Source organism: Mauremys reevesii, linkage group 13 (assembly GCF_016161935.1).
Source record: "Mauremys reevesii isolate NIE-2019 linkage group 13, ASM1616193v1, whole genome shotgun sequence".
NCBI lineage: Eukaryota > Metazoa > Chordata > Testudines > Geoemydidae > Mauremys > Mauremys reevesii.
Window position 1 is genome coordinate 48,727,605 of NC_052635.1, and position 11,819 is coordinate 48,739,423.

The 11,819-nt window shown below is 57.5% G+C and overlaps 2 protein-coding genes across 2 annotated transcripts; one reads left to right on the forward strand and one right to left on the reverse strand.

Moving 5' to 3' along the window:
- Positions 1-192: 192 nt before the first annotated feature.
- NEURL2 (neuralized E3 ubiquitin protein ligase 2) lies at positions 193-4,143 on the reverse strand. Its single transcript, XM_039497247.1, has 2 exons — positions 3,145-4,143; positions 193-329 (listed from the first exon to the last, which is right to left on the reverse strand). Exons 1-2 carry the CDS (start codon positions 3,923-3,925, stop codon positions 214-216), a joined length of 897 nt encoding a protein of 298 aa, XP_039353181.1. The 5' UTR covers positions 3,926-4,143; the 3' UTR covers positions 193-213.
- Positions 4,144-4,431: 288 nt separating this feature from the next.
- CTSA (cathepsin A) lies at positions 4,432-11,817 on the forward strand. The gene is made up of 15 exons (XM_039498941.1): positions 4,432-4,560; positions 4,712-4,875; positions 5,798-5,909; positions 6,206-6,256; positions 6,714-6,800; positions 6,943-7,098; positions 7,497-7,588; positions 8,490-8,574; positions 8,916-9,007; positions 9,343-9,421; positions 9,710-9,858; positions 9,949-10,024; positions 10,253-10,342; positions 10,578-10,679; positions 11,080-11,817. The coding sequence occupies exons 2-15, from the start codon at positions 4,712-4,714 to the stop codon at positions 11,161-11,163; spliced, it is 1,419 nt and encodes a 472-aa protein (XP_039354875.1). The 5' UTR covers positions 4,432-4,560; the 3' UTR covers positions 11,164-11,817.
- The last annotated feature ends 2 nt before the right edge of the window (positions 11,818-11,819 follow it).

Consider the following 11,819-nt stretch of genomic DNA (forward strand, 5'->3'; position numbering starts at 1 on the left):
ACTTCCACGGCACAATGTATGTCAGGATGGGTGTAACTGCTGAGGTTCCAGTCAGCTGCTGTGAAGTGGGAGGACCACCTCTGCTCCTGGGGCTCTTTGGGTGAAGATGGAAGAGCAGTTCTGGAAGCATGGACCCCTTTCTGGAAGGCCATTCTCGGTCACTCACGGGCTGCACGTTTGAAGGGCCTGCCTGCTGAGGGAGATCTTGCCATCTCATTCATATTTGCAGAAGTTCTTCAAGAGTGGAGGCAGGTCCAGCCCATCGATGGCCAATCGGTGGACAATGTGCTTCTGGATGACCAGTCGACAGAGGGTCTGCAAGGAAGGGACTGAAAGAGGAAGGAAAGGAAGAAGCTGAGCTTGCTGCCCTGAGGCAACCTTAGGAGGCAGGTGGCTCTGTCACAGAAGAGAAGAGCCACTGGGACAGTGGCTCCTGGAAGGCAGTTTGTTCTGGGACAGCAGCAGATTAATCTGCTTCAAGGACACCATTAATTCAGCCTCACAAAGATCTGCCTGCTGATTACGCTGGGGCAAGGCTCTCCTGCTTTCCTTGGGAGAGCTACTGCTGAGAAGCACAACATGAGAGTGAAGGATGGAAGCACTTACTTTTCTATCCTCCCAGTAAAGGCTAGGAGAGCAGTTTATGTGCTGGTGCATTTTCATGATGGATTTGGAAAAGGCCCTATTAATTCATCTAAACGCTGCATGAAGTTCTGATCCCCAGCGCTCCTTTCTATCTCTTCCTGTCCCTGAGTTAGCAAACACAGCAGGATTGAATGTTGGATCCCTCTGAGGTCTGGCTGGGGTTTCCCAGAGAGACTGGTTTCACAACAGTGTTACAATTAACTGGTTAGAGCTGGTTTAGTCAGTGAGTTCTCTGTTCCCTCGCAGCAGTGCTGCTGCTGGGCCTCAGGCTCTGATCCCACCCCCCACATAGTCCCATCGGATTTCCTGTAAGGCTCTCAACACTCAACAGAAAAAATAAAATCTACAGTGTGCATCTAGACATTTTCTTAATTCTTTGAATTAGTTGGTGCTGGTAAAAGTCACCAGAGAATCCTGGAGAGTGAATTCGCTATCCACAGTACAGCCCAGGCAGCAGCAGGGCCTGCTCATGCCATGTTATCCTGCTACAGTGCCCCATCCTGACTACCTCTCTGGGAGCGATGGAGAGCTCAAAGGCTGGAATGATCTGGCCATTATGTCAGCCCTGTGGTTAAGAACCCGTCAGCTGTGATTAATCTGAACTCTTGCTCAATGTCTCTGTGTAAAATGGCTGCCTTAAGTGCTGGTGCCTTCTAGGAATTTGAGGCGCAGTCTGAGGCAGAGATATAAGTAGAGCAGTACTGAGCCCAAACATGTTACCATGGTTCAGAGAACGTGCCTGACCTTGGGAGTATTTTCAGATAGTTTGTTTACCTCAACTTGGAGGCACTGGGCTCTCGGGTTATTATGACCAGGGGACTAGGTAAGAAGTGTCCCTGTTGCTATCTGCAGCAATATCTTCCTCCCCATGTCCACTTGCCCTGAATCTCCCTTGTGACCCACAAGCATCACCAGGGGCGGCAACTTGTTCTTTCTGTGTTTACTCTGCAAACGGTCTCCTGGCCAATAAACAGTGGCAGTAAAACTTCTCTTTATATGCTAAGAAAGCTTTGCAGAAATAGAAATAACTTAAGCCTTAAGTGAGAGAAGAGCCAGAGTCTGCCTCCTGCATCAGTTCCAGCCATCTAACAAAGCCCTAGTGAACATCCTGAGGCAACTTGCCTGGTACTGCAACTGCCCCCACAGCTTCCAGCCTAGAGGGCTGATGCGGAAAAATATATTGATTCACATTCTGAGCAGGACACAGGCCCTCCACAAAAGGTGTGGTCCAGTCCGGGAATAACATGAGAGGCTGCTTGCTACCAAAGTCACTCATTAGAGCATTGGGCTCCTGTTAGATCAACGTAGGTTTAATGAATGATAATTGCACATGCAAATACATGAGTCAGGTTCAAAATATCATCCTAGAACTGAAAAGCCTGCACAGCAGAGCATATCTTATTTCCCTGTGTTTGGACATTCACAGAACTAACTCAAAACAACTAGCAGAGAAACCACTGGATTTTAGCCTTGGTGCCAAAATAATCTGAACTTTAAGCCAGTGAAACAAAGGAAGGCTTCCCCTACATCGATAAGTCACTCTTCTGTCTGGTCCATATTTACAGTTGTTCTTTGGTTTTATTGTAGTGGTGTACATGTGGCCTCACATCTAGAATCCAGGACCAGCCAATAAGCACTGGTCCATTACAACAAATGTGGCATGTTAGCCAGCATAGCAATTCTTATGTTACTAGCCATTAACATCTGTCAGGAGTTCTTCCACAGCCCCCTTGTCTCACTTAGTACATGGCCTCTCTAAGGTAGCCAATGAGGTGGCTAATTAGTGATGGTGGATTTTGTGACATGGCCACCTGTCCCATCAGGAGTTTGACTGAGACACCAAACTGATTTCACACCTCATCCACTGGACAGCTGTGCGATGGAAATGACTTTACCGCTACTGGAGTGGCTGGATGGTCCCATACCCACTATCCCTATCTATCAACATCTTCACCAGAGGCCGTAACACAGGAGTGCCTGGATGTTCTGCAGCACATAAATGGCAACACACTGTTTCTGCTCCCTGCACCCAAACCTCAGCCCAGAACTGCCTCTCCAAGCTGATCCCAGCTTGGAAATGTCACAAAAATGAGAGCAGTCAGGAGCTCAGAAAGTATAGGTGGGCAGGGCAGGGAGGCAGAAACTAGAGCCATGGAGATCAGGACACAGAGGTGAGAGCCTCAGGAGTGTAGAGAAAAGAGTCAGGAAGGCGGGAAGGTCAGAGAAATGAGTGTTGGGGAATCTGAGCTAAGTCCGATTGTCAGGGCTGACGCTGCATCCAGCAGGAAATGAGTGCTTCCTCCCGCCTACTCTGTCGGTCTTGTGCTCAGCACCAGGGTATCTGAGTTTGTGCCCCTTGAGACTGGGACATTTAATCTTACTGGATTTAAGTAGTTTTTTGGAGCCCCACCCCACTCTGATCTTCCTGAGCTCTGATCCAGCCAAAGGGGGTCTGTCCAGGATGGCTCTACAGGGAGGGGAGGAAACACAGATACCTACAGCCATATTCCACTTGGATGACACGGACACTCTTGGTTGAAGCAAAGACATCGATCACTGCATAGAGTGGGCGGGAGGCAGGGAGGCTCCTGGCACTCGGTCCCATGTCTTCTCCATTGATGATGATGTGCATGTCTGCCATTCCGTCAGACCGGATGGCGTACAGCACCCCAATCCTGCTCCTCCGGGCTGTCGGGGGCAGCACATTTGTCTTGTACAAGTCATCCAGCATGTGGCTGTACGGGCTGGGCCTGCTCCGTCCCACCAGCTTGTCTCGGGGAATCCTGACTTGTTCTATGAGCAGGTAGGGTTCTGAGAGGAAGCCTTGGACCCGAGCCTCCGAGCCATCTGGAGTAACACGGTTGTGATGCCTGGTGATGGCAAAAACCCAAGTGTCCCCCATACTGACCAGGTCTGGGAGCGAATACTCTGGCACCACATCCAGGCTTCTTGGGTCCTGTGCTGTTAGCCCCACCCGCAAGTGGCCACACCAGCCCAGCTCCTTCTCCTCAATCTCCACTAGGAAGATCTGTCCAGGCTCAAGGGGCTCCTGGCTGAAACATAGCCCGTTGGCAAAGCTCTCCACCCTGGTGGCCTGAGTGTGCGAGGGGTCGAGGCGGATGTTGGTGCCATGGACGTGGTGGAATCGGGTGGGTGGGTGGCAGGCAGCAGCCATCTCTGTGGCATTCACAGAGAGCACAGGGTTGTGGCTATTTTTAAGCGGGCCAGTCAGGCTCAAGCACCCGGCTCTGTACAGCTGTTGTGGGGAGAGTGGTGACATGTGTACACTCCTAATAGGGAAAGCAGAGCCCCCCTGAAGCTCTCAAGGGTCCTAGTGCCACTAAGCTGCTGCTGAGAGCCTGAGCGAAGCTGGAGCAAATAACCCAGCCTCGTGTCCCGTCAGCCTGAGCAGGGCGGAGCTCCCCTGGCTCATGGGGCTGTGGGGGGCAGAGCTGCTGCAGCCAGCGGGGGAATTAAACCCTTCGCTAAACCAGCCTGTTACTGCCATTCCCTGCAGGGCACGACCTGCCCGGCCCGGGGCCCGGCCCGGCCCCGCCCTGCCCCGCCGGGCTCCGGGCCCCGGGCCGGGCCTGGCGAGCTGTGCCGGGGGCAGCGCCCACAGGGAGCGTGGGGCTCCGGCCCAGCGCCCCACGGCCCCTTCTGCAGCCGGCCCAAGGCCAGCGCCTGATTTCTCCGCCAGGCGGCGCTGCGCCCACACGGCCTGGCGCGCCGGACGGATACCGGAATTGAGGGCGGGGACTGGGAGCCGCTGGGCTCTGATTGGCTCTATTCGGGATTGGCCCCGCCCCTCCGCGATCAGCTGCGCCCAGCGTCACGTGACCGCCTCGGTTCATATGAACGGGAGTCACGTGCCGTATTCCCTAGTCAAGGGGAACCTGCTGCTGCCGCCGGGAGGTGAGAGCCGGGCCGGGGGAGCGGAGCGGAGCGGAGCCGGGCCGGGCTGGGGGAGCGGGGCCGGTGGGAGCGGAGCCGGGCCGGGCCGGGCTGGGGGAGCGGAGCCGTGGCTGGGCTTTCCCCCGGCTGACTCTTGTCTCTCCTCCCGCAGATGGGGCCCGTCCTGCTCTGCGCGCTGCTGCTGGCCGCCCCCTGCGTCGGGGCTGCGCCCTCCGCCGACGAGGTGACCTACCTGCCGGGGCTGGCCAAGCAGCCCTCCTTCCGGCAGTACTCGGGCTACCTCCGCATCGACCCGCACAAGCGTCTGCACTACTGGTAGGGGCGGGGCGGGGCGCGTGGGGTGCCCTGGCCATAGCAGCGATACTGCACTGGGGGCGGCTCTTTCCAGCCGGTGATCTTAAAACACTGCGAGATGTAACTGTTCACCGACCCGGCTGTGTTTGCTATGTTGTTAACATGGGTGGTGCCTGGGGCGGCTCTACAAAGTAGGCTGCCCCAAGCAGCGCGGAGCGCTGCGCCGCCCTTTCCCAGTCCCGCGGCGGGTCCCCTCTTCCCGCGGCTCTGGCTCCGGGGGGGGGGCGGCGCTTTGGCCTGGTGGAGCTCCCGCCCGCATGCCGTCACCCGGAGGAGCCGACGAGGGGAGCAGAGCGCCCGCCCCCATGCCAGAACTCAGGAGCCGCGGGGAACGCGACGGGGCAGGGACGCGGCGCCGCGACGGCAGCTCCGGCCGTCCCGACCCGGTGCAGCCGAGCATGCCGGCGGAGCGCACACAGCCCAAATGCGCCCCTCCCCCCCCCGCCTCTGCCGCGCGCCGGGCGCTGGTGCCCCCCCGCCCTGGGTGGTGCTACCCGTGGGGGGAGGCTAGCCCTCCCCCCATTTCCTACCAGAGCCCCCACCCTGGCTGCTGGGGAGGGGGAACTGCCCCGAGTGCTGGGCCATGGGGGGTAAGAGCAGGAAGTAGGAGGGAGCTTTGGGGTGGAGTGTGGGCAGGACTTGGTCTGTGATACCTGCTGCCCGTGGTGGTTAGCCAGTTGTAGTTGATAAAATGTTGTCAGTCATTTTGCTGTGAGAATTAGATCTATACACAAAATACTTCCATATCCTACTGTTTCAATATGAGTCGATAGTGCTATAGTAAATGCAGCAGTGAATTCCCACATCCCTGACTCTTTGGGGTAATGTTGATCGCTAATTTGACTCCTGAACCACTGAGGTCTGAGTATCACTGGGTCTCCAGGTTTACAGAGGCTCAGAGCAACCCTGAGAGCAGCCCTCTGGTGCTGTGGCTGAACGGGGGACCTGGCTGCAGCTCCATGTCTGGCTTATTGACAGAGCATGGCCCCTTCACGGTAAGTCACCACCATCCCTCTCCTTGGCCTGAGCCACCCTAAGTCCCCCACCCCATCCATGCCCTTGCCCTGGCTTGCTGGGAACAATGTCCCTCCAAGGTTTGACGATGACTGGGCTGTAACTGCAGGGAGGGGGAGCCTTACTGTCTCCTGAACCTTGCTGGTTCAAGCCACCTAGGCACTGGGTTCAGGGATGGTTCTGCTGCACCCTCAGGCTGGTCAGCCTGTCCCCCTTGGAGGAAGCATCTCCTGCTCTGGCTCTTCTGTTACAGTAACAGAGGCTTCTCCTTTATCAGATCCAGCCGGATGGGACCACCCTGCAGTACAATGACTATTCCTGGAATAAGGTATGGACTTCACTTCCTGAAAGAGCCGGTCTCCCCCGGCCATTGGAATGGCCTGTCCTGTGCACCTGGCAACAGCTGTGCTGGGGTGTAGGCCAAGGAGGGTGCAGGGCCTTAGTGCTCCCCCCCCCGCGTATAAGCCCTGCCTTCACTTTTCCCATAGAAATGGAGCCTCTGGCAGGCTTCTCCCTTATTTACTTCCATCTTGTCTCCTAGGCTTTGTCTAGACTAGGACATAAAGCTGTGGAGTTAGGGAGTTAACCAGCATATTTTAGCCAACATCGGAAACAAGTGAGACAGAGGTTTTAACCTGACCACGTTAGCAGGTGCTACAGTTAGATGCTGCCTTGTCCGGATTCGAGATCGAGCTAGTGCCATGATCTGGCACCTTCAGGGCCTCAGATTGGAGAGTCTTGGCTGTTACCTGTTCTCCCTGAGTGATCTGTGGCTCTGTCTGCAGATTGCCAACATGCTGTACCTGGAGTCCCCAGCAGGTGTTGGCTTCTCATACTCTGATGACAAAGACTATGCCACTAATGACACCCAGGTGAGTGAGATTCTGGGGCTGCTGGCAGTGACACCTGTTCTTCCCCCTCCCCCCCTTACTGCCCATCTCCTGCAGCCAGGAGCTGGTTCCAGAGCTGGGGGGCCTGCAGCACAGCCTGCTTCAGCCTCCCCTCTGATTGTAGGTGGCCCGTGATAACTACTTGGCGCTGAAGGAGTTCTTCCGCCTCTTTCCGGAGTACAGCAAGAACAAGTTCTTCCTCACCGGGGAGAGCTATGCTGGCATTTACATACCCACGCTGGCTGAGTGGGTGATGCAGGACTCCAGCATCAACTTGAAGGTAAGGGACATGCAGGCTCTGACCCCTTCCCTGGAGCATATGGTGAGGAGAGGGGGCAGCCATGTGACTCCTCCTAGCCCCCCAGTTTCTTCCTGCTGCTGCACGTTGTAACATGGGCCAGTCCTTGAGCTGATGGGGTGGGGGCGGGGGATGGACACCAGGTGGCCTCAGTGGAAATGCCCCCCAGCAGAGGGAAGAGTGTGCCAAGGGGATAGCTCTCTGCATATGGCGGTGCATCATGCTGGGGGGTGTTAAACTGTGCTCTGGGCTATCCCTCTCCAGGGTGGGGTTTGTGGAGACCCCCTTCCCTGCTTCCTGCTCAGCAGGTGCCTCGGTCCCTGCTCTGTCTGGTGTGGGGAATGCGCGGCAAGTTCTGACTCCTGCGCCCTGTGTTCTAGGGACTTGCTGTGGGAAACGGCCTCTCCTCCTATGAGATCAATGACAACTCCCTGGTTTACTTTGCCTATTACCACGGCCTCCTGGGAACCGGGTAAGAATGTGCAGGGACTGGAGCTGTGGGCTGTTGAGTCACTGCTAGAGGGCGCTGGCCTCCAGCACTCAGGATTGTGGACTGGGACTCAGGATCAGAGTGCAGATGGGGGCATTGGTGGCCGTTCTCTGCTCTGGCCCAGCCTCCCTGGCCAGGGTGCTGCCCTTGAAGCTTGGCTACCTCAGCACAGCTGGGGCACCAGCAGGCCAGTTCCTCGCTGTTGCTGGGGGGCTGAAGAGGGATTCGCTGCGATGAAAGGATTTGGCGGACTGGCCCATGCCCCCCAGGACTGTGCTTGCTGGCTGGGAATGGGAATTCCATTCTGTTCTACTTGGGGGGGGCTCCTCCTATCCTCCTCTCTGCAGTGTCTGAGCACTGTCCGGGCACACATCTGTCACATGGGGCTGCTTCTTCCACTCCCCAGGGGGAGGGTTGTGTGCAGTGGAAGAGTTGTTCGGGTTTGATTTCTGTACCGGCACTGCTCTGTTACACTGGAGAAGGCTGGGTGGAGCAGCATGCCTGGCACTTGGTGCAGGAGGTGTGGAGGTTTAGGGTGGTCTCATGTCCCACAGTCTGGAGCCATTCCTGAGGCAGCTGTCACCTGCTTTTCCCTGATCGTGACAGCTCCATTGTGCCTGAGGAGTAGTTATCCTTCATGATTGTCAGCCCAGAGCCTTAGGTTTGTAGGTGTTCTGCATGTAGGCCAGTGAGTGCCTTGAAGATAAGGACTCTCCTTGCTGTCCTGTGGGAGTAGAGGATGGGGTGATGTGCCCATGGAGTCTGTGTAGCAGAGAAGTGCTGCAGTGCTTGGCAGTCATTGGAGTTTCCTACAGGCTGGTGGCTTCATGTCCTGGCCTATTGCATTGCTGTTTCCTGCACTCACAAGGGTCTCTTGCTCCAGGCTGTGGACAGATCTGCAGCGCTTCTGCTGCTCCCAGGGAAAATGCAACTTCCATAAAAACTCCAACCTGAACTGCACACTCAGGGTGAGTATTGGCCAGGCCCAGGGAGTGCTGGGGAGGCCCCGGAGTATAACACAGCCTGTGGTAGCAGTGCTGTCATTCCCTAGGGCAGAGCAGAGTCTGCCTGATCGCTGCACCCTGTGTTGGGTTCTGCACCAGCAGCAAGGTCCTTTCCCTGGCTGTTTGAACGGGTGTGGTGCCATGAGGGATTGGATCCAAGGGCAGGGTTTAAAGGGGCAGGTGGCTGAGCAGATGGGGCCCATGGCAGCTCCTTGAATCAGTCAGTGCCCTGCAGACCATGGTAGCACCTGAGCCATGAGTTGCTGTAATGCCTGCTGGATTCCAACCCACATGGCTTGTTCCAGATGCAAGAGATGATCCAGATCGTGGAGGAGTCAGGCCTGAACATCTACAATCTCTATGCCTCATGTGCTGGCGGTGTCCCTGGAAGCTACAGGTAGGAATAGCTGGCTCCAGCCCCTCTCCAGGTGGCTGACTTGAGTCTGGAGAGATCAGCACCGCTCCAAAGTCCTGAGGCCCAGTAGCAGGGGGGAAGAGAGGTCCTTGCTGGCCATCTTGGCAGGGGCCCTGGAGAGTATCCCTCCAGGAAGGGGCTTTGGGTTGGGGTTTCCTGGCTGCTGTCTGGGGCTCTGTCCTTCCTCAGCAGGATGCCAATGGCTGAGTCTAATACTCTGCCCTAGAAAGGGAACCTGAGCAAGTGAGGGTTAGGGGCGGAGGTGCTCACGGTGGGGCCCAGGCCTGGTTCTCAGGCTGCTCTCGCTCTGGCTGCAGGTATTATCAGGACCAGCTCATCAGCCATGACCTGGGCATCTCCTTCATCCAGCAGCCCCTGAAACACTCCTGGAGGCAGGTAAGTGTCAGGGCTTCTGCTCCCTGGGGTGTGGGGAATGGGCACCTGCCTGCCCTGACTCAGAGGGAGCCCGTGTCCTGCTGTACTAAGCTGCTATGGCTGCAGGAGCAGGCAGTGTCTAAAGCTCTGGGGCGGGCACTGGTTCTGGCCAGCCTGCAGTGCTGCCCATGGTCAGCCTGGGCAGAGGCGGTTAACTCCCTGCTGCATTGTGCAGGGGGCTTGAGGGAACTGGGTCTCTGCCCCATGGCCACAGCTTCTCTCCTCTTCTCATAACTCATCGTCTCCCAGAATCTGCTCCGGATGCCAGCAGCCAAGAAAGGGGTTCGCCTAGAACCCCCCTGCACCAACTCCACAGCCTCCACCACCTACCTGAACACCCCTGAAGTGAGGCAGGCGCTGCACATCTCTCCAGAGGCACCTGAGTGGCATATATGCAGGTGGGGAGGTTTCTGGCCTGGAGAGGACATGGTCTCCTGGCCAGGACTGGGTGGGTCTCTGCTGGCGTAACTCTGCCTGTTCCTTCACAGTTCGGAGGTGAACCACAACTACAAGCGGCAGTACATGACTGTGAACGACCAGTACCTGAAGCTGCTTGGCACCATGGTGAGTTTGGGGGGTCCCAGATCCTAGCCTGGTCCCTTTGGGAGAAGTGATCCATGAGGCAGGGCGCCCCACAAGCCTCAGCTGCCCTGCGTCTGTAATGCGTTCAGCTCTGCAGTCAGCTGCTGAGCCCTCCCTGCCCTGGGCTGCCAGCTGCTCTGAGCAGATCCCGAGATGAGGTGCAGAGCTGCTGCCCCTCCAGCCCAGGTGACACCCTTGTGCTCTTGGCAGAAATACCGGATCCTGGTGTACAATGGTGATGTCGACATGGCCTGCAACTTCCTGGGGGATGAGTGGTTCGTGGACTCCCTGGACCAGAAGGTAGGCAGGGGAGGGGGACTTGCTGGGCAGTGAGGTGCTGATGGGGCGCACCAGCCTGGGACTGCTGCAGTGACAGGCGTCAGGGTAAAGACGTGGCCAAAGAGCCAGTATTGCTGGGAGGAGTGTCCAGGGACTGGCCTGCCCCACCCAGAACTGTGATCAAGTGACACCTGGGGAGAACAAGGGGCTGGGTGGGCACAGGGCCAGTTCTAAGGGTGTTGGGCTCTGGTTCCAGGTGCAAGTGGCCCGCAGGCCCTGGCTGTACAACGATGGGACTGAAGACCAGATCGGGGGCTTTGTGAAGGAATTCACCAACATCGCCTTCCTCACCATCAAGGTAACCAGCCCCTGGCATGGCAGCGTATTCATAGCAGCAGCTGGGGGCTGATCTGCCCTATGTATTTCCCCAACTGGCAATGAGGGGGCAGGGCACCTTCATCCTCATGCTGGGGTGGGATTCAGCAGCTCCTCTGCTTTGGCCTGAGGCCACACTGTCCCCCAGAGCTGGCCTGGGAGGGGAGGCCTGGGGCCTGGAGCCGTGGCCGCTCAGCCTCTGGGACCTAGTGTCCTTCATCCCTGCAGGCAGGAGGGAGGCTGGGCCAATTGCAGAGAGTTGGGATCTCTTGGGGCAGGGGCAGAGGTTGAGAATTGCTGGCCCACCTAGTGAGGCTGCTTGGATGCTCCTTCCAGCCCTGCATGGTTGGCCTTGACCTGGTGCCTTCAACTGTCTTCTGCAGGGAGCCGGCCATATGGTGCCCACAGACCAACCGCAAGCTGCCTTCACCATGTTCAGACGCTTCATTCAACAGCAGCCCTACTGAGAGCCTGGCAGAGCAGGGCCTGCACTGCTGCCTGGGCAGCTCCTCTCCCCTCCCTCTCCCAGGCCATGGGCCAGTGCCTGGCAGGACCAGGGCCTCTCACTGCTCAGCAACTGCAGCAGATACGGGTTTTCCAGTGTGGAGGCAAAGCCTCTGGCTGCTGGCACAGGCTAGTGGGTGTCCTCCTGCTCCCTAGCTCCTCTAGCCGGGGCAGACTGACCTGCCCTTCCCCTCGCAGGGGGCTCCTGCCTGTTGGCAGTGCACGGCAGGGGTGGGGGCTAGGGCTCAGTGGCTGGGAGGCTGCTGTCTCTCCTAGCGGGGCTGGTTTCACTCTCCAGAGCTCCTGCTGTGGCCTTTACCTCCTGGGGCTCTGCTGCCTCCTGCCCTGGTTCCTGGAGCTGCCCTCTCCCCTTGGGGGTGGAACAGCACCCACCCTCTGGCCTTGTTCTGCTCCCAGGCCTCTCACCCCATCACCCTGGGCCTGCAGGCGGCCTTGCTGTAGCCCCCAGTGCTGTCTCAGGTCTACCCGGGGGAAGTTCTCATGTGTTGCGATGAAGGTGGTGTGAAATGAAGACAGTCCTAGCCCTGCCCCACTTGCTCCCTGGGGCATGGGCTGTTCCCTGGGCATTGCAATAAAACGTCACAGCTGAACCTGGATC

Coding starts and splice junctions, on each gene's coding strand:
- NEURL2 (XM_039497247.1), bottom strand. CDS start 3,925: ATGTCACCACTCTCCCCACAACAGCTGTACAGAGCCGGGTGCTTGAGC. Junction 330..3,144: donor CATCCAAGTGGAATATGGCT/GTAGGTATCTGT, acceptor TTCCTCTTTCAG/TCCCTTCCTTGCAGACCCTC.
- CTSA (XM_039498941.1), top strand. CDS start 4,712: ATGGGGCCCGTCCTGCTCTGCGCGCTGCTGCTGGCCGCCCCCTGCGTC. Junction 6,801..6,942: donor ATGCCACTAATGACACCCAG/GTGAGTGAGATT, acceptor CTCTGATTGTAG/GTGGCCCGTGATAACTACTT. Junction 10,343..10,577: donor TGGACTCCCTGGACCAGAAG/GTAGGCAGGGGA, acceptor CTCTGGTTCCAG/GTGCAAGTGGCCCGCAGGCC.